Source organism: Pelobates fuscus, chromosome 1, assembly GCF_036172605.1.
Source record: "Pelobates fuscus isolate aPelFus1 chromosome 1, aPelFus1.pri, whole genome shotgun sequence".
Taxonomy (NCBI): domain Eukaryota; kingdom Metazoa; phylum Chordata; class Amphibia; order Anura; family Pelobatidae; genus Pelobates; species Pelobates fuscus.
In genome coordinates, this window is record NC_086317.1 from 208969205 (window position 1) to 208992479 (window position 23275).

Sequence of the window (23275 nt, forward strand, 5' to 3'; positions counted from 1 at the left end):
ATTACACATATCCTAGATGAGAATACAGATTTAACGGACACTTGAGCTGGCAGAGTTTCCCATCATTACAATGTTGGTTTTTAGCACTCTTCCTTTCACAAGACATTAACATGCTCATGTGGTCATTTACTTTGCGTTACAACATTACTTTACTTCTACTCTTATTTGCTATTGTTTATATTAAATGTACGAAATTTGCTGTATTGTTCAAATTAAATTGCCGAACAATTCTGAATTCTCCTTTACCATGGCTACTACTTAAGCAATTTTTTTTATGTTCTTATCGGACCCAAGCACCATAACTGCCTATACTCTTAGCATAAAAACATCTCCTGTCCATAAACACCGTTGCTTAACCCCTTCATGTTGCCAATCATGTATGCACAATTGTTAGGGTATGCAGCCGTACAATTTTAACCAATACATACTGTTTATGTATATGAGAAGATTATAGATTATGTGGATAGATTATAGATTAACGCTTTTCTGAAATGCATTATTTGGTAGGCATTATTTTTTTTTGGTCCAACCAAAACATTTGTTTTTGTTCCCATTGAATAGTGCATTGAATCTATGCATACTGAAATAAAAAAATAAATAAAAAAAACACACAACTTGGACATTACAGTTCACAACAGCCAAAATACACTGATTCTGTGGGTGGTTTCATTTGTTAGTGAGTAAGTTAAACTAGGGCTTGATAAGTTTGCTTGTTCAATCGGGCATGTGGTATGTTGGTATCCTTTTATACACATGGTGCCTTTCTAGTGACTGGTCAGCAATAACTTAACAGAAAGTGTCTGCTGATTCCTCATTGTTTAGCAGATATGCCTGAAGCATGGCAAATCGAGGCATCTTATTCTGTGCATTTGGCCCCAATGTTCTTGAAAAAGTGTTGCTTTGTGAAAGTCAAAATACTATATTTTCTATAAGATTCAAAAGTATTAAGCACTAATTTTAAAGACGACAACAAATTAAACCAGACAAAAGGTGGAGATTTGGTCAGAATACCCAAAATCTGAACTGAATTGGCTTTAGAAGATATGATAATTGCCAATTCAGTCAGTATTTGAACATTTTCAATCAGTTTTGTCCGTTGGTCTGGTGTTTAGTAAAATCTGGTGTTTAGTAAAGAGACCTATTCATTTAGAAGATCAAATACACACCTGAGAAAGCTCAACTTCCCCTATTCTGAAAACCTCATCATTCTGCGTGGCCGAGAGAAGCTGTGATACTGTGCATGGTACGATCTGTTGTGCCCTGGATCTCTGGAAAATAAGCAAAACTTTTTAAAATACATAGTATTTTATTTATATAGCGCCAGCAAATTCCGTAGCACTGTACAATGGGTGGACTAACAGACACGTAATTGTAACCAGACAAGTGGATGCATAGCAACAGAGGGGTTGAGGGCCCTACTCAATGAGCTTACATGCTAGAGGGAGTGATCATATCCCAAAGCATTGGGGGATAAAAAGAGATAACTGAATAATAAGTGCTCTTTAAAGGGATTCTCCACTCTCCTCTCTCTTCCTTCCCTCCCTCCCTCTCCCTCCCCCCTTCCCCACCCCCCCCCCCCCCCCCACGTATATAGATTTTTTGTACACAGCAACAAGGCCATCTCCATAGTGCGTTGTATCGTATCCTTGAGTATCTCCTCCACCTTAAGCTCAATCTCTTCCCAAAACTGCTTGATAAGAGGACAGCCCCACTAAATATGCGTTACTGTTCCCTGTCCTGCTCTGAATCTCCGGCACTTATTAGGTACACTTGGAAAGATCATATGTAGGCTGTTCTGTAGCAAAAAAAAGGAGGAGTTTATAGTTAGATTCTTGGTATTTAGCTAGGAGAGCATTTGTGGCGTAGGACCAGGATCTTTACCCATTGAGCCTCCGTAATGGACTTGCCCAGTATCTGTTCCCACCTCCTGCGAAATGTGTTACTTTCCAAATGGCCCACAAGAAGGTGCTGGTAAAGGAGGGATACTGCCTTATCTAAGGCTGTCTTACCATCACATAGTTCCTCAACCATGTGAGGTTCCGATGGATCGCCTCCTTATTGGGGAGTGTCCGGTAGAAATGGCTCACTTGCATATAACCCCCCTACCCCCCCAGTCAGTTCCGGCAAAGGGCCCAGGCCTGCATTATTCAAGACCCTATGACTTCTTACCCCTCCGTGGAAGTCCCAGAGCCTGGGCCTGCAGCCCACCTCCTACCCTCGCATTAATTTGTATTTGGATCATCAGGCTTGGTGCAGAAGACAGATGTGCTGCCCCCTAATGCTGTGCCATGTCGCCAACGTCTGCATCACTGGGGAGGTCAAATCCACAGTACTCCGTAGGCACCCCTTTGAGTCCCAGAGCGCTGTTAGGAGTGATGGCTGCAAGTGGCCCTTATGAAGCTCTACCCACTGCTTAGGAGCTGGATCCATATGCCATTCCCAAACTCTGCAGAACTGTGGATTGGTGGTACTTACGGAGGTCAAGAAGTGCCAGTCCTCCCCAGCGTCTCGGGGCACAAGATGTCATATTTGAGTCTCTTGTTCTCCATTCCATACATGTTGAATCATGGAGGATCTCAGGGAAGCAAAGAAGGCTGTGGGAAAGGCGAAAGGAAGAGCTTGAAACCCGGTATAGGAGTCTACGTAGTACGTTCATCTTTATAACTGCGATCCGGCTAAATCACAATATATGCGGATAAGCCCATTTTCGTAGATCTTGTATGCGTTGTAAGAGGTAGAAAATTCATGCGGTATTGATACCCCGAGTCCCTTGTGACAACTATTCTATGATTGGTTCCATCACAGTCCATACAGATGTTCAAACAGCTACTAGATGCATACTTGCAAAAACAGAATATTCAAGGATATAATCTTTCAATGTAGGGTAATAACTGCTTGATCCAAGGATAAATCTGACTGCCATTCTGGGGTCAAGACGGAATTTTTTTCCTAGCTTGTTGCAAAATTGGAAGTTTTTTGCCTTCTTTTGGATCAACAGCAAAAAAACAAATGTGAGGAAGGCTGAACTTGGACGCAAGTCTTTTTTCAGCTATGTAACTATTCCCAGATATTTCATGTGTGTAGTGCACTATTAAAAAGGAAACGGATGATGTAGGAGTTTGTTTTTGGTCCTTTTCCCATCTTTTCCCATTTTAGAATTGACAGTGATTGTGGATGCAAGCGATTCTTGATGGAGACTGTTCTCAACCGTTAAAGCGTTCAGCGCCTGGGTAAACTTGGGAAGCAAGATATGCCGAAAGTGCTTGTAATAGCCCAGGGTGAAGTCATTTGGGCCTGGAGTTCGCCCAGTTTTAGCAGTCTTGACCACCGCTGCCACCTCTTCCTCAGTTATTGGCCTATCCAGTGTTTCTGCCTCATCTGATCCAATTCTTTCCCTGATTAAGTCACTGAGGAACCTCATCCTTCTAACATTTCTAATCTCAAGGGCCCTGGTTGAGTCGGTTCTTGGTTCTCTAAGGGAACTGGAGAGTTCCCTTAGAGGTTCATAGTTTGTGTACCTGAGTGAGCGTTCGAGGGCCCTTCAACATTCTCGCCAGTAATTTCCCCCGTTTGTTAGCACGTGGATAGAAAAAGGCATCCGATCTTTAGACCGATCGGTAATATATGAGTGATGAGAGTTTGCAGCTGGCGTCTAGCCTCCAATAGCTCCCCGTAGGTTCCCACGAGTTGGGATCTTTTATGCTGTGCTTCGAGAGTATCTTCACAGCAAGCTCTGCTAGATGGCGCTGGGCTTCCTTCTTCCTGGATGCAAGGCGGATAATAGTTCATCTGATGACACTTATGTGTTTTCCAGCTCACGGCTGCTGTGAGTTTGCCTGGCGTGTTCATCTTTAAGTATGCGGAGAGCTCCGCAAGAATGCTCTCCTTAATGCCCAAATCCAGTAGGAGGGAGTTGTTTAGCCTCCAGGACCATGTTACTGGTCTAAATCTCGGCAAGTTCATTTCCATGGTCACAGGGTTATGATCTGACCACATAGCTGCTTTTATCTCCACCATCTGCATGTTTGTTAATTGTGCTTCTTGAAGAAATACATATCTTATGAATTGCCCAATAGGGAGTGTACTCCTTATCCGCTGGGTGTAGAGCTGTCCAGCAGACCACGAGCCTGAGCCTTCTCAGCAAATTCTGTATGCTACTTGACCCCTTAAGGACCAAACTTCTGGAATAAAAAGGAATCATGACATGTCACACGTCATGTGTCCTTAAGGGGTTAAAGCTCCTTGTGGGGTACTGTTGTGTCCAGATGATGAGTCAACTACCGGGTTTATAGGGACATTAAACTCCTCCCCCCCAGGACTAGGGTTCCTTCTGCGAACGACTCAAGTTTATTAATGATTTTGCGCACGTATTGGGATTGGTTCGCATTAGGCACATACACATCTACAAATGTGAATTTGCGATCCTGCAGCTCTCCTTTCAGGAAGATTTATCTGCCACCACAGTCTGTCATCCTCTTGGTCTCCTGAAATTGCAGCGCCGCCTCAAGCAATATAGCTACTCCTGAACTGCTCCACCACTGACACTTAGGGGGTGGGGTCCAAGACATCTTCAGTCTATGTGTCCTATCACAGGTATGGGCCCCTAACTGCAGGTAGAGTGATAGCGTCAAAAGCCAAGGACAGATTTATGCTTAACTGTAGGTTTTTTTTTTTTTAAATGTAATATTTTTATTTTTTTATTATTTTTTCGTCCCTCCTCTCCCCTTCTACATTTCAACTTCAAACTTTTCCAACCTCAGCAGGAAGCGTGGAATTTTCTCTGGTCCTCTGGCCGCTATTCATTGTGATCTCACTTGGATGCTAAAAACAGGAACCCCCATTTGTAAGGGATGTTTCTTTCATGCAGGACAGCAGTCATCGGTCTAAGTGCCCGCTGTGCCTCAAACGTAACCAGCCCCCTGGTAACTCCATACTGGTCTTGTCCTGGCCTTCTGCATAATCTTCTCCTTTATAGAGTAGGAGTGTAGGCAACAAATCAGGTCACGGGATTCTCAGTCACGAAATCTGGGCCCTGTGTGCTCTCTCAAAGCAGAACACCTCCGGACTCGCTCCACCAATGACTATGCTGAACAGCCCAGCCAAAAGGTACTCCGCGTTTTCCTCTCCCTCCACTTTGGTACACCACGTACCCTAATGTTGGAGCGGCGACTCCTATTGACCAGATCCTCCACCTGGCGGCGTAGGGAAAGTATCATGGCCCCCTGCCTTGCAATGGCAACATCCGAAGTCGTGTCCCCTTGTTGTGCGGCTTGGGTCTCAAGTGCCTGTATCCAGGCTCGCCGCAACCGCTGAGGTAAGGAAGGCAATCAGCGTGGTGGAGAGGGACTGGAGGTCGTCCCTGATTATCATAGCTGCCACCACCGATATCTGACAGCGTGGAGGCTCCTGGGCAGAGGATACGGGTGCCATCTTGGAGCCGTGCGCCTCGCAGCTAGGCCCCCGGCGGAGTCTGAAGGTCCCGTTCATTGGTCCCGTTCCCGTTCATTGGTCCCGTCAGACTATGCGTGAGCAACCCTACGAGTCTGCAGGGGTTCCGAAAGCTTGGTGCGGCCCATGAGGGTAAATAGTGCTCCGGCAAGTCGTTATTATAAGCTCGGTGGTACAGAGCTCAAGTCTCAAATGCCCATCTTGCTCAGACCATGAACAACATGCAGGCTAATAAGAAATAATTAACCACTAATTAAACCATTAGCGTAGCCAGCCTCACAACTAGCCATAGTAGAGATACTTTTAACATATGAAGAAAACCCATGAATAAATGCATGAAAAGAAAAAAATTAAACCTACAAAGGGTCCCCTAATGTCAAAGGCAAGAACACATAGGGAAAGAATAGACCCAGAAGTGGATTGTGAGTTTGTGGTTACAAAATAGAATGAGGGGGAGTAAACACATTTGGAGGCGTTAAAGTCTGGAAGAATTGTGCAGACACCAATTTTAGAGTTTAGTGTTCTAAAAACTTTACATAGCAAGCTTATTATAGTCCTGATCTCAAAATCTTTGCAGTAGATTAATCTTTGGAAAAAAAAAATATCGCTTGTGAAAAAGATGAAAGGAAAGCTGCAAGATATAGCTGCACATAGGTAATGTGATACAATCAGAAAATAAATAAATACAAAAGTCACATATAGATGCATACATTTCAGAAGTTAAAAATGCATATATCCCAAACTCTACACCTCTAAACATGAAGTATGTTGGACTGTGGTGTGGTATTTTGGGCTGCAAACAGAGCCTAATAAGAGAAGCCAAGTTACTATTTCCACTGCACAGCATTTATAGCCCACGTGTGATAAAAATCAAACCAACTGCTGGTTTACACAATGTCTGGACTCCTCCAGGTGTGATTGAGATGCCACTATCTCGCTGTAAAGCCACACCCACACACTATGAAGCCCAGCTTCTGTGCACAGCACATGCCGACTAGTGGAAAACTGATAAAGTCAGTTTGATCCGATTGTAGAACCATTGTAGTTGGTGCACCTCATTTCAGAATGGAAACAAAGATAAATAAAAACTGTCCACATACAGGTGATACTCGAAAATTTAGAATATCAGGCAAAAGTTCATTTAGTTCAGTAATGCAATGTAAAAGGGAAAACTCATATGAGATAGACACATTACATGCAAAGCAAGATAGTTCAAGCAGTGATTTGTCATAAGTGCGATAATTATGGCTTACAGCTCATGAAAACCCCAAATCCACAATCTCCGTAAATTAGAATATTACAGGCAATCAATAAAACAAGGAGTGTACATAGAACAATATCGGACCTCTGAAAAGTATAAGCATGCATATGGACTCCGTACTTGTTTTGGGCCACTTTTGCAGCAATTACTGATCCTCTGATGAAGTGAGCAATAGACGAACGAAACGCGTAAGGACATTATTCTTCACTTTCTGGCACTTACCGTAAAACGACCGGGTTCCATTTGGAACGCAGGAAGATCGGTGACACACACGCGGCTCTCAGCTTCATCTGCCGGCAGGACGAGAACATAGAAGCAGCTGCTAGCACCGTACTTTCCTGACTCCAGTACAGCACGAAAAGTTTTTTTTACATAATTGTGAGTGCGAATCCTTTTTACTTTCTGGTCAATAAATCGATTTTAATACAGCAAGCACTTTGGATTTCAAACTCAGTTTCTGCAAGCACGGAGGGATTTCTTCCACCATGATCTGTTAGTTATTATAACCATTTTTAACAGTACATTGTTATTAAGATATAAATTGCTGCAAGATTCATCATGGGACAATCCCAGTTACACTGCTCACACCCGCTGAGGGCCCCTACCCATCAAGCTATGAAGAAATCGGGCGGCTGGCCACAGGTTCATCCCCGGTGTGCAGATCACTTAGAGACTTGGGAGACGGGTACAGCGGACTGGGGCTGGAAGGGTACAGTTCAGCGGGACATCTGTGATCTCTCTCTATGGGTCCTACTGCATAATATATAATACTGTACAATATAAATTCAGCTAATCCAGCATACAAATCCCAGTTTGATTATAACTGGAAATAGCTAACAAAATTCACAGACTGTTGTGAATTTCTATTTGAGTGATACAATTGTATCCATACAGAGACATTTTTATTATTGGACTTATTCAACAAAATGCATACTTATGTTTTAACAATTTAATATAAGTAATATCATTTCTTTTTAGCATTGCATCAAACAAGTTTAAAATTTAAAGGTATATACTACTCCTGAAACTATATTGGATTATTCATATTATCAAATATTTTCTTTTCTATTGCACTTACAGGGATACTTTAGTGGAGTCCCTTTTTTCAGTTGAGAGTTAACCTTTAGCTGTGTTCTATACTCTTAAATTAAGGTCCATTTTGGACCTTATCTTTTGATTCCTGTTGCAGCAATTACTGCCTTAATGCAGCGTGGCATGGAAGCCATTAGCCTGTGGCACTGCTGAGGTGTAATGGAAGACCAGGATACTTCAATAGCGGCCATCAGCTCTTCTGCATTGTTCGGTCTCATGTCTCATCTTTCTCTTGGCAATGCCCCATAGGTTCTCTATGGGGTTCAGGTCAGGCGAGTTTGATGGCCAATCAAGCACCGTAATCCCACGGTCATTGAACCAGGCTTTGGTGCTTTTGGCAGTGTGGGCAGGTGCCAAGTCCTGCTGGAAAGTGAAGACAGCATCCCCATAAAGCTTGTCTGTGGAAGGAAGCAAGTGCTCCAAAATCTCCTGGTAGACAGCTGCGTTGACCCTGGACTTAATGAAGCACAGTGGACCAACACCAGCAGATGACATGGCTCCCCAAATCAACAGACTGGAAATTTCACACTGGACTTCAAGCATCTTGCAGTGTGTGCGCCCCTCCATTCTTCCTCCAGACTCTGGGTCCTTGGTATCCAAATGAGATGCAAAAGTTGCTCTCATCAGAAAAGAGAACTTTGGGCCACTGAGCAACAGACCAGGTCTGTTTTTCTTTAGCCCAGGTAAGACGCTTCTGACGTTTGTTGTTCAAGAGCTGCTTGACAAGAGGAATAAGACATCTGAAGCCCATGTCCAGGATCCGTCTGTGTGTGGTGGCTCTTGATGCACTGACTCCAGCCTCAGTCCACTCCTAGTGAAAGTCCCCAACACTTTGGAATGGCCTTTTCCTGACAATCCTCTCCAGGCTGCAGTCATCCCACACTTTTCCCTTCTTGATACAGCAGTTTGGGAACATCCAACTTCCTTCGCAATTACATTTTAAAGCTTTCCCTCCTTATGGAGGGTGTCAATTATGGTTTTCTGCACAACTGTCAAGTCAGCAGTCTTCCCATGATTGTGATTCCTACTAAACTAGACTGAGACCATTTAAAGGCTCAGAAACTCTTTGCATGTGTTATGGCTTACTTAGCTGATTAGAGTGGGACACTGAACCTTTTCACAATATTCTAATTTACTGAGATTGTGGATTTGGGGTTTTCATGAGCTGTAAGCCATAATTATCGCACTTATGACAAATTACTGCTTGAACGATCTTGCTTTGCATGTAATGCGTCTATCTCATATATTAGTTTCCCCTTTTACGTTGCATTAGTGAAATAAATGAACTTTTGCATGATATTGTAATTTTTTTAAGTATCACCCGTATATGGCAGCCTTATTTTAAAAGCATAGGCCCTGACTAGCTACTCCAGCGACATCTATAATAATCTGTTCCTGCTGGGCTACACAGCAGACCCTAGTGGTGTAAGACAAGGTATTTCAATTAACTGGTGAGGTAAAAAAAAAAAAAAAAATCAAACCATGAAAATATTGAAACCTTAATAAAATACCAATTACCGTATATACTCGAGTATAAGCCGAGTTTTTTAGCACATTTTTTGTGCTAAAAAACCCCAACTCGGCTTATACTCGAGTCAGAGTCTGTATTATGGCAATTTGCATTGCCATAATACAGACTGGGGGCTGTGGGCGCTGCAGAGAGATGTTACTTACCTGTCCTGCAGCTCCTGTCAGCTCTCTCCTCCTCCGCGCCGTCAGTTCAGCACCTCGGTCAGCTCCCAGTGTAAATCTCGGCTCTCGCGAGACTTACACTGGGAGCTGACAGAGGGAGCTGCACGGACGGCGCGGAGGAGGAGAGAGCCGACAGGAGCTGCAGGACAGGTAAGTAACGCTCTCTGCAGCCCCCACTGAACTGCCAATGCTGGACCACCAGGGAAGGAGCCCCCCTCCCTGCCATGTATCAAGCAGGGAGGGGGGACGAAAAAAAATTAATTAGGGATAATAAAAAAATTATAATAATTAAATAAATAATACAATAATAATAATTAAATTAAATAAATAAAAATAATAAATAATAATAAAAAAAAAATAATTAAAATAAAAAATTGCCCACCCCCCACCAAGGCTCTGCAACACACACGCTGCACCCATACACACACACACACACACGCTGCACCCATACACACACACACACACACACACGCTGCACCCATACACACACACACGCTGCACCCATACACACACACACACACGCTGCACCCATACACACACACACACACACACACGCTGCACCCATACACACACACACACACACGCTGCACCCATACACACACACACACACACACGCTGCACCCATACACACACACACACACACACACGCTGCACCCATACACACACACACACACACGCTGCACCCATACACACACACACACACACGCTGCACCCATACACACACACACACACGCTGCACCCATACACACACACACTCACGCTGCACCCATACACACACACACTCACGCTGCACCCATACACTCACGCTGCACCCATACACTCACGCTGCACCCATACACTCACGCTGCACCCATACACTCACGCTGCACCCATACACTCACGCTGCACCCATACACTCACGCTGCACCCATACACTCACGCTGCACCCATACACTCACACTGCACCCATACACTCACACTGCACCCATACACTCACACTGCACCCATACACTCACACTGCACCCATACACTCACACTGCACCCATACACACACACACACACACTGCACCCATACACACACACACACACTGCACCCATACACACACACACACACACTGCACCCATACACACACACACACACTGCACCCATACACACACACACACACTGCACCCATACACACGCTGCACCCATACACACTGCACCCATACACACACACACACGCTGCACCCATACACACACACACACGCTGCACCCATACACACACACACACGCTGCACCCATACACACACACACACGCTGCACCCATACACACACACACACGCTGCACCCATACACACACACACACGCTGCACCCATACACACACACACACACACACGCTGCACCCATACACACACACACACGCTGCACCCATACACACACACACACACGCTGCACCCATACACACACACACACACGCTGCACCCATACACACACACACACTGCACCCATACACACGCTGCACCCATACACACACACACGCTGCACCCATACACACACACACGCTGCACCCATACACTCACGCTGCACCCATACACTCACGCTGCACCCATACACTCACGCTGCACCCATACACTCACGCTGCACCCATACACTCACGCTGCACCCATACACTCACACTGCACCCATACACTCACACTGCACCCATACACTCACACTGCACCCATACACTCACACTGCACCCATACACTCACACTGCACCCATACACTCACACTGCACCCATACACTCACACTGCACCCATACACTCACACTGCACCCATATACTCACACTGCACCCATACACTCACACTGCACCCATACACTCACACTGCATTCATACACTCACACTGCATTCATACACTCACACTGCATTCATACACTCACACTGCATTCATACACTCACACTGCATTCATTATACACACACTGTAAATAAATATTCAATTAATATATTTTTTTTAGGATCTAATTTTATTTAGAAATTTACCAGTAGCTGCTGCATTTCTCACCCTAGTCTTATACTCGAGTCAATAAGTTTTCCCAGTTTTTTGGGGTAAAATTAGGGGCCTCGGCTTATATTCGGGTCGGTTTATACTCGAGTATATACAGTAACCTCTTAAATCAGTACAAATTGGAAGTTAATATTCTAGTTTTAGTCCAACTCTAAGAAGTTGGCTGGCAGTTCCCAATTCAATTACTAATCTAAGAAACAAGGCCATGCTGGAAGATGATACAAATTTGACATGACCCAGAGAAAGTGAGTAGAGGTTATTAAAAGAAACTAGAAAAACGAAATGCTCACTGTGGACATAACGTAAAAATAAAAAGCTGTGCATTTCTAATACTAGCATAACTGGGTTTCATATAGATTGGAATACACATCCCAAAATGGTAATATGTATAGTCTAAAACATGGTTTCCCAAACTGAGTCGCCGGCTGATTTTTGGTGGGTCGCGCTGATGATCCACACTGGGGACTCGGGAGACAGTCAGGCAAATACTGGGGAGCTCAGGGTGGAGTTGCCCTTTAAAAGACTAGGAGGGGAGGGACTGCATTTTGTCGTTTTAACCTTTTCAATGTCCTTTTCTGTCCTGTTAGAAATGGGCAACTATATCCCACTTGTTATGACTGCTGCTTGGACTATGGAAAATACATTTTTATTTGATACTCACAGCTTTCTTTTCTCCTTGTGTGGGTGCTGGGGATCCAAAGCCCCCTGGTGACTGCATGTAACCACCACCTCCTCCCATTCCAGAACCACCATAACCACCACCAAAGCCTCCTATTGCACACAAGTAAAAGAGGTATGTTAATTCCAAACCATGATCTATTCAGTATACTCAATTACATCACTCAGGGTCAAGCATAACTATCATAAACAACCACCAGGACAAATTTTCTTATTCCAGACAGTGACCGCAGCAAAGATATTCCTGGTAGTGCAAAAAAGTTAATTTACTTACCTTAAATTCTTTTTTCTGACATACAGTGGCAGTACAATAGGGATGTATCATCCCTAGGACAAGCATCTGAAATTAAAATTAACATAAAAAAGTTCCTCCCCCAACAAGTAGACACCAATCTGTCATCGACCCCGAGTACGCCACAATAAAAAAAATAGACTTAATACTGCAAAAATATCAAACTCATTAATAAAAGGGGTGGGGGTGTTTTATTGCCACCATATTAAGGAAAAAAGGAATTTATGGCAAGTAAAATTACAGTTTTTCCTGACATATGGTAGCAGTACAATAGGGATATATCGTGATCCCAGAACTATAGGCGGAAATTAGGCAACCACTTGCAACACCTTATGCCTGAAAGCAGCGTCAGAGGCAAAGTATAAGTCTTGTCTGTAATGTTTTAAAACGGTGTTAAATGAAGACCATGTAGCAGCTCTGCAGAGGTCTTCTGGTGAAGCTTGAGCTTTTTCAGCCCAAGAAGTAGCTATGGTTCTCGTAGAATGAGCTTTCAAGGAGGTAGGTAAGGGCAGATTTGATAAAACATAAGCCAACTTTAGTGTCCACGAGCCATCTAGCCAGATTAGACTTTGAGGCTGTATGAACTTTACATTTACTTAATTTCACAAAAAGATAGTCAGTGTCTTCCCAAATGCAGAGGAGCAGTCCAAGTAGACTTTAAGGGATCTTCCGACATACAACTTTTGCCAATTTTTTTCCAGATTAGAGTCAGATGAATTACCAAGAGCAGGCAGGGAAATTGGTTGATTAATAGCATTAGAATAAATGACTTTAGACAAAAAAGAAAGTTTTAGATATAGAACAACCTTGTCCTGAATAATCTTTGTAAATTCTGTAGAAGATGAATTTCTCCGATTCTCTTAGCAGAAGTTATAGCCACAAAAATAATGGCGTTTTATAGATAAGAGCTTTAAGGACATTTCCTTCAAATGTTGGGTGCAAAGAGCCTCCAACACTAAAAACCAGGTCACAAAAGGGGAAAACCTCTTTCCTTGGAGGCCTGATAAGCTATACAGCCTTAAAAAAAAAAAATTATAAATATATATATATATATATATATATATATATATATTTGTGTAAGGGGCAAAGTACTTGTATAAGAAGTGAGACTTCAGTAAGAAATGGGAATAGTATAAAAGGGCAAGTCGGTTGTGGTGTGCCGATACCGACGATACGGTAGGCCTGTAAATAAAGAGGGCCCACCAAGTAGTATGAGAGTAAAGAAAATGGAAAGAAAAGAAAGAGAAAAGTGTTGAAATGAGGAGTGGGTGGGAGGGGCATTCAGACGCTGACCTTGATCGGTAAGGAGTCAGGTAAGGGGTGTAGCTTATATAGGGTGGTGAGTTAACTTAAGCCCCTCCCACAAATACAGGCCAAACGGCCTTACTACTTGTGTAAGGGGCAAAGTACTTGTATAAGAAGTGAGACTTCAGTAAGAAATGGGAATAGTATAAAAGGGCAAGTCGGTTGTGGTGTGCCGATACCGACGATACGGTAGGCCTGTAAATAAAGAGGGCAAAAATGAATAACAAAAGATTTATTACAGTCAACAATATATACAATTTATCCAGATATGGCTTTAAAAGCATTTCTTAATTCTTGTGTTGGCTTGGGGATATATGTAGTATAGGCAGATGATTTCCAACGTCCCAATGCCTTGATGACGTGTACTGGTACGTTAGCGCTGGATGCGGTGGAGGCTGCTCCTATGCGAAACGAGTGACCAGAGTAGTGGGAAGGTTTGAGACCCAGCATTGTTAGCAGGGATCGTATATATCTCATGAATGCCGTGGTGGTGAGTACTGTGTGTTGTAGTTGGAATAATGGTTGTGATGGTAGTGCTGTGGTGTTGAGAAGATAGGAGTCTAAGGCTGCTACTGGACACCATTTGTTTAGGGTAGGATAATATGTGATTTCTACTGGGGGCGCATGTTGGCTTGTCTTTGATTGGGGTAAAGAGAGTATGTAGTGATCGCCATGTTTTATAAGGTGTTTGTGTAGCAGGCACCTCTCTTTTTGGTCAGTTGTGACAGCGGTGAACTCCCTTGGCCTGAGGAATCCGTAGAAGGCTGTATACATGGCTGTTTTAATAACTGTGTTTGCGGTAGTGTGGAAAGGTCTGGAATCTAATAGGTCGGATAATGACTGGAAAAGTTCTTTGTCAATGGGTAAGCGTTGTGGTGGTCGTGGAGGTACGGATTTCTGTATACCTCTGAGTATAATTTTTACCTGGTATGATGACATGAAGCTCTGTGTGTTGGGTTTTATGGTTAGTATGTGGTGTTGTATGCCGGTAAGATATAGTTTAATTGTGTTATATGATAAGTGTAATTTGAGGTGGCAAAAGGAAGCGAAAGCTATGACGGATGTCATGACAAAAGGTTGTGATATGTTGTGATCTGCCAGAAATCTATTATACAGTGTGAAGGCTCTGTTGTATGTCGCTTGAGTGTTGTGTGATAGTGCTAATGTGGCTAGATCCCTGCTATGTTCCATTATAATGTCTAGTCCATGATTAGTTGTGAGAACGGGGGTGCTACTGTGGCTGCTTGAGCTGCTGACGGGTGTGCTTGACGAAAGTCCTGAAATTTAAAACGAGACAGGCTGTCAGCTGCTACATTACTAATACCTGGTACATGAAAGCAAACCAAGTAGAAGTTGTGACGTGCTGCCAACCACGTGAGCCTTCTAAGAAACCTCATAATTGTAAGGGATGATGAACGGCCTTTGTTTATTATGTGACATGTGGCTTGGTTATCTGAGTGACAGCGAACAGACAAGCCTGACCATTGATGTCCCCATGCCACCGCAGCTGCCACGATAGGGTAGATCTCAAAGAGGGCTGAGGTTGTGAAAAACCCTTCAACATCACGGACTTCTTCTGGCCATGCGCCCCAAAGCCATTTGGTACCGAAGATGGCTGAAAAACCTTTGTTAGATGCTGCGTCTGACCATACGGTTGGTGACGTCTCTGATAAGGCGGGGAGGAACAGACTTTTACCGTTCCAGCTGGTCAAGAACCTCCTCCACATCTGTAGGTCTGCTGTGGCTTGTGGGTCCATGGACAGTCTGTGGTTCTCGTGTTGAAAGTGGGGAAAAAGACAAAGTAGTCTGGATATGAAGGCCCTTCCTTGAGGGATGATGCGCATGGCGAAGTTTAATGAACCTATAAGGGACTGGAGTTCCTTACGGTTGCATGTACCCAGAAAAATGTAGTGGTTTATGCTATTGATGATGTTGTCGATTTTGTCGGGTGGTAAGCTTGCTTGCATGGATGCCGAATCCAGTTGTATACCCAGAAATGTTATGATGGTGTCAGGACCTTCGGTTTTCTTGAGGGATACCGGGACACCCAAGTGGTGAAATAGATTAAGGGCTTCTTTGAGGCTGCTGGGCGGAAGTTCGTTCCCTTCTATCATTAGGAAGTCGTCGAGGTAATGGATGACCATGGGGCATCTTGAGATGTTCAGAAGTAACCAGCAAAGGGTTTCAGCGAAAGTGTCAAAAATCTTTGGGCTGCTTTTTGACCCAAAGGTTAAGCGGGAGAAGAAATAGTACTTGTCTGCCCATTTAATACCATGTAGGTGCCAGAGTGTAGGGTGGATAGGTAGTAGTTTGAAGGCATTCGTAATGTCTGTTTTACTTAACCAAGCTCCAACCCCAGTCTGTGTGATGGCTGTAATGGCGTGATCGATGGTGGCGTATTGAAGGGAAAATTCCTCGGAGGGAATGAGGGAGTTTAGACTTGGGGTAGGGGAGGTATGAGGGGCTGAAAGATCAATAATGAGTCTTTGCTTGAGGGAAGTTTTACCCGTGACAATACCGATGGGGTTTGTACGCCATGATGTAAATGGTGGGGTTAAGAATGGACCGAACACGAACCCGTCTGCCAATTCTTGGGCTATTAGGGTATCCACTGCTGTTGGGTTCTGGTTTGCCGACTGTAAATTTGGGCATTCTAGGTGGCCCGTGGGCATGTGTAGGATGCCTGTGTGGAACCCTTCGTTGAATCCTGTAACAAGAAAATCTACCAGGTGTCTGGATGGGTGGTTGGCTAGTAGTGCTGCTAGAACATCAATGTTAACAGACGTTAGGTAGGGTTTAGGATACATTTTATTAGGGCACATGGATTTGGCATGTGCCCTGAAACATTGAGAACAAATGTGTAACAATCTACATGCACTGAAACTACATGTGCCACCATTAAAGTTATTGCAAATTTGTGATTTGCCGAAGAAAATTATAGGACGGCCCAGCTTGTCTCTGGCGTTCCTTCCTGTTTTCCCGGCGTAGCCAGTGTTGGGAGCTTGGCTGTGGTCGTCTGCAGTGCTGGAACAAAAATTTGTGGTGTGTGTCGTAGAAGAACATGAAACACAAGCCGGTGTCTTGAGCCCGGCAAAGTGTCTGCAGAAGATTTCTGTGTCTAGCCTGCTCCAATTGATACGGGTACCATACTGGGAAAACGCGCCAGCTACTTTGGTGGAAAATGACCTGTGATAATCGTAAAAGGCCGACCCGCCGTATTTGTTACCAAGGTCCACCAGCTTGTGCATGTAACGGTCGAATTCCTCTCTTCTAGCAGGGTACACCTCACACATAACATCTCTGAAAATACCAAATGCTAATACAAATTCCGGGATTGTCAGTTTACGGTTCAACCTGGAGTCTTTAGATCTGACCACCACCGATACCTCATCATACATGTAGGTTTTGTTTTCTACCACATCCTGGGAGGCAATTAGTAAGGATGCTAAGTTGACATCTTTGCCCTCCAGGATGTCTTTCTTGATGTGGGCTGGGATAGTGTGTGCGGGGTCGACGTCATGGGTATCTGAAGAGTTACCGTTTCCCGTGGCCACTGGTACGACTGGTACGACTGGTACGACTGGTGTTGTTTGAGCGGTGTCGGGAAGGCCTGCCTTGGTAAGGGCTGTGGTCACCGCCTCGAGGTTAGCCAGTCTGTCGTTGACCTTGCCCATGGAGCTCATGAGTGAGGTCAGCATAGCCTGGATGTCTCCCGATCTGGTGGTGCTGGGGCCTTCCCCTGCTTCCATGTTGTTGGTTGTCGTGCTAAGGAGTCGAAATAATTCCGCTTTCCTTGCCGTAGCAGGGTAGGGAATTTGCCGTCTCCTTAACTCGGTGGTGATGCGTGGTATTGTCCAGGATCTGATTGACGCTGGACTGGTCATATCTCCCCTGTGAGAAGGTGTCTCGCCCCCAGCTGGGGAACTAGGGAGCGATAGCCCTTCACCACTGGCATGAGACATGTTTAACTAAAATAAAAAGTGAAATTATTATTTGAACCGGGTGTTTTAGTACTGGCTTGCTAGCTATGCCATCAGGTGAAACCATTATGCTTGAGTTGGTGACTGGTGAGGCCCTGCTAGTGCCAAGTGGCTTGAGAGGCTCTATCTATGCGTTGGCGCGATGGGATTTTTTGTGGCCACTGTTCGTGGTGGCCGATTGATGGCCTCTCGGTGATATTACTTAGAAAAAGGGGAAGGGAGTGACTGGTGAGGCCCTCTCTATGAAACATGCGAGGCGGCTAGCTCACGAGTGGCCCGAGGGGTATATGCCTCCGAGTATGAGGCGGGGTGATGGCCTCGCGGGACCGCTAATCCGAAGCAAAGATGCTGAGAAGGAAATATTACCGTTTATCGGCCCCTATGACCCTAACTGCCAGTACTTATCTATTTAATGGGAACCTATGGATATACTGTGAGCAGGTGTACGTACCTGGTAGTATGATTAAAGATTCTAGTCAATCCGTTTTAGGTGGTAGTAGATACCTGCAACTAAAATAAATGGAACCGTATGAAAATAAATACACAGCATGTTCATTCTTATTAATGTATATCCGGTTTCCCCGGGGAGATCCGTGGGGGTGATGTTTGTAGGGTGTATGATATATCAACTATTTTTATGTACAGTGGTATCTACGTAATGATTGGTTATGTATGTCTTAGTATGTATTCATTGATTTATCCTTGCAATTTGTTTTAGGGTCAGGTTAAGTACAGACCTGTAATGTCCTGCTGCATGTATGCTATATTTCAGAAAAAATGTTATGATCGTGTTCTATTTTATACATATGTATCGTTCCCAGTTTAATATAATAATTTATGTATTTATTTTGTCATGGGATATAACATGCATGGTGGGTTGGAATAGGCCTATATGCCATAATTAATGTAGTGATCAATAATGATCAATCGGCTATATAGCCCGTCTGTAGTGTTTTTATAGGATGTTCCTGACGTATGTAAAAATGAGCTTGGTGTCAGGATTTGTATTTGGTAAAATATGAGTACTGTAGTATGGTATTATATGACCTATGTGGCATTTGTATGCTATTCTGTGGAGTAACCTGTAGGTGGCACTGTAGGATCTGTACAGAATGTATCTGTGAGACAATATAACAAGTTGGGGTTGGTTGATCGTGAAGTGGATCAAGCGTGAAGTAACCGTAACGTTACACAATTTAGAAATAGGTTTGGGGTAAGTCAATAATGTGGCCACTATACACATGTGATATGAATAACCAGCTGGTTTGAAAGCTATGTAGTGGGAAGAAATTGCAGTCACGTGACCGGCGCGCTTGGCGTTAAGCCCCCACTTGCTGGCGTGAGATTTAGCATAATTTTAACAGAGAAACAGTGATTGGGTGTTTTGTGTGGAGGAATCATGGGGAATGTAGTCCCGGCGCGGAAGTAGTTCCGGCCGCCGTGAGTGAGTGCTGGCCCATGCTGTTCTTGCAACAAGGTATGTGGGGACTGTGTTATCATATAAGTATGAATTAATGTGTTTTTATGTGAAACTTGAGGCTTTAGCTGTCGGTGTTGTATTGCCGCCAGTCGGGCAACCTGAGGTTTTAATGTGTGGGGTAGTATAACTCCGTTGTAAAATGCAAATCGGGGTATCTGAGTATGCTGAGGTTCTTAAAAACTGGTTATGTTTTATGTGAGCCCGATAATGGGGTGAAGAAGGCATGTATGTTACCCGTCTGTATGTGCGGACCGGAAGGGGTCTTTTAAACGGTTTGGCGGTAAAGTGTGGCCTGGCGTTATGACCGATGCACTGTATGTGAGTCCATGTGTACCGGAAGCCGTGTATGCGACCGTTTGCAAACCAGCAAATTTAGTCGCTTGTGGACAGTAAAGTGAGGACCTGAAACCGTATTAGATGCCCTGGGCCTTGTTGCCCGGCGTAATGGTTAGGTCTACTCACTGTTTATCAGTCACTAGGACGCGATCCGCGGCGATAGAAAAGGCAGAAACTGCTCCAAATGGGAATCTGCAGAAGGATTCCTGGAACCAGCTCAGCTATGTCCACCTCGTGGGAAACAGAAGGAATACAAAAAATGGCGACTGGACGAACCGGAAGTGCATTCAGACGCTGACCTTGATCGGTAAGGAGTCAGGTAAGGGGTGTAGCTTATATAGGGTGGTGAGTTAACTTAAGCCCCTCCCACAAATACAGGCCAAACGGCCTTACTACATATATATATTTCTCCTTTCTGAAGAATATCCGAAGCAAAGTTCTTGACCAGAAAGTGTCTCAGAGTGGATACTTGAACCTTATGGGTAGATAAACTAAGACACGCTTGAAGGCAGTCTTGTAGACAATGAGGATACTTGCACCAATTAAGGAATTTCATCCACATTTCTAAGTAGATGGATATCAGAGGCAGATCTTCTGGTAGAATTAAACAGAGTATTGAATATCTCTTTCTTAATGCCCCTGTGATATAGGATCAGCCATGCAGCAGCCAAGCAGTCAATTTGAACATCTTCAATATTTCTATTGGAATTCCTTCATTCTCCAGGAGCTCTGTTGACACTGGAAGTTCACAGTACTTTAAAACCATCGTCTTCAAAACAGAGAACCAGCTCCATTATGACCAGTATGGCATTATGGCCAGTAAGAATGATTGCTCTGTTCTCACTGTTTGCAAAATACGTGGAATTAGGCTCAACGGGGGAAATATGTATGCAAGGTTGAAGTTTCACTTGACTGAAAGACCATCCAGAACCAGAGGTTTGCCTTGAAGAGGGAGGCAAATGATTGTACTTTAGCGTTTGACCTTCACGCCATGCGATCTATGACAGACCGAATATTTTCCCCAGCTGATTAAAAAAAGAAAGAAAAAGAAAAAAAGACCGGTTTCAGAGACAATTCGTTCTGGGACCATCTTGATCTGTTTAGATCATCTGCAATGATGTTGGGTACCGCTTTCCCCACAATGAGAGTTTTGAACTGATGAAGAGCATACAAAACGGTTATCAACTCCTTGAAGTTTGAGGATTTCCCTCTCTTTTGCAGACCATGTCCCTTGCCTCATATGACACTGCAGGTGAGCTCCCCAACTTGTATTTGAAAAGTCTATGGTGATTATGACCCATCCTTTTGGTCAAAAAGATAGCCCTTTTAAAAGGAAACAGGTTGTCTTCCACCAACTCAGCTGTCTTTTTACAGGATCTGAAATGTTTATCAAAGTACCCAAGTCTTCTTTCCTGGACCACTTTGTAAGAATCTCCCACTGCAAAGGTCTAGATTTTGCTCTGGCCCATTTTACTGCTGGTATAGTGGAAGTGAGGTGTCCCAAGTTCCCAACACCTACATAGCTTTCCTTATTGAGCCTTTCGGATTCCTTCTGAAGCACGCTTATCTTCTTTCTTTTCACCGCATTCAGGTGGATTGCAAGATTGTCTGACTTGATTTTAAAAAAAAAACACTAGAAAATGAATGGACTTTGTAGGATGCAGATATAATTTCTCTAGGTTTACCACCATGTTCTTCTAGGATTCTGTAAGCCATATCTTTTAACAGAGCATCTAAGTAGGGAATAACGGATTCCTTGTTCACGTAGAAGCGATGTGATAGGCCTTAGTACTTTGTAAATATCCTTGGTGCTGAGGAAAGACCAAGTGGAAGGGCTTTGAATTGAAAGCCGTGAACCCTGTAGCCCTTCTTATGGCAAACCACAGGTATTTTCTTGAGCCTACTTGCATAGGTATGTGTTGGTAGGCACCTTTCAAATTCAATGTTGCCATAAAATCTCCTTTTTGATGGGTATGCGTGACTGAAGTGATGGTTTCCATTCTGAAATGTTGATATGGAATCTTGTTGTTTAATATCTTTAGATCTAGAATAGAACGAAAGGACATATCTGGTGTTGGGACCAGGAACAACCGAGAGCAAACACCCTGATCTTACTGGGGTCTTGGAACTCTTTTGATAACACCTTTCTTTAATAGTGTAATCATAGCGGAGAAGAGAGCTTTTTTTTTTAGCTTTGATCAGTAAGATAAGGAAATCTGGTAGGGATCGACCGATTATCGGTTTTACCGATATTATCGGCCGATATTCGGTATTTTCGGCAATATCGGTATCGGCCAATATAGCTACCGATATTGCCGATAATACCTCCTAGGACCGCCAGGCTCATTACAAGCCCGGCGGTCCTGGGGGGTCCGGCAGCAAGCGGTGACTTACCTTGCCATCAGCTCCTGCAGCTCCATGTCTAAATCTCGCGAGACCCGCGGCCACAGAGCGTTGCCACGGGTTTCCATGGCAACGCTCCGCGCGGCACTAAGGGCCGCGAGATTTACACTGGGGAGCTGGAGAAGCTGCTGGCAAGGTAAGTCAGCGCTTGCTGCCGCCCCCCCCAGGATTTAACAAGCCACCGGACCACCAGGGAATACTATATCCCTCCTCCCTGGTAAGAAGCAGGGAGGGGGACTAAAAGAAACAAAAAAAAACAATTTAAATATAAAATAAAAAAATAATTAACATAAATACCCCCCCCCCCATTTTACACAAATTACATCACTGTACAAACACACACTGCATTACATACATACACACACACTACACAAACACACTGCATTACATGCATACACACACACTACACACACACACTGCATTACATACACACACACACTGCATTACATACATACACACACTACACACACACACTGCATTACATACATACACACACTACACACACACTGCATTACATACATACACACACTACACACACACACTGCATTACATACATACACACACTACACACACACACTGCATTACATACATACACACACTACACACACACACTGCATTACATACATACACACACTACACACACACACTGCATTACATACATACACACACTACACACACACACTGCATTACATACATACACACACTACACACACTGCATTACATACATACACACACTACACACACTGCATTACATACATACACACACTACACACACTGCATTACATACATACACACACTGCATTACATACATACACACACTACACACACTGCATTACATACATACACACTACACACACTGCATTACATACATACACACACTACACACACTGCATTACATACATACACACACTACACACACTGCATTACATACATACACACACTACACACACTGCATTACATACATACACACACTACACACACTGCATTACATACATACACACACTACACACACTGCATTACATACATACACACACTGCATTACATACATACACACACTGCATTACATACATACACACACTGCATTACATACATACACACACTGCATTACATACATACACACACTACACACTGCATTACATACATACACACACTGCATTACATACATACACACACTGCATTACATACATACACACACTGCATTACATACATACACACACTGCATTACATACATACACACACTACACACTGCATTACATACATACACACACTGCATTACATACATACACACACTGCATTACAT

The 23275-nt window shown here is 43.8% G+C and overlaps 1 protein-coding gene across 1 annotated transcript in view; it reads right to left on the minus strand.

Moving 5' to 3' along the window:
- LOC134591396 (replication protein A 32 kDa subunit-A-like) overlaps positions 1–23275 on the minus strand; it is a 51783-nt gene that overhangs the window by 24174 nt on the left and 4334 nt on the right. Inside the window, exons 2-3 of the mRNA XM_063444460.1 lie at positions 12163–12272; positions 1167–1268 (exon numbers count right to left, since the gene is read on the minus strand). Of these exons, the coding sequence (XP_063300530.1) occupies positions 1167–1268; positions 12163–12272 (212 nt within the window). The remainder of the gene's footprint in view (positions 1–1166; positions 1269–12162; positions 12273–23275) is intronic.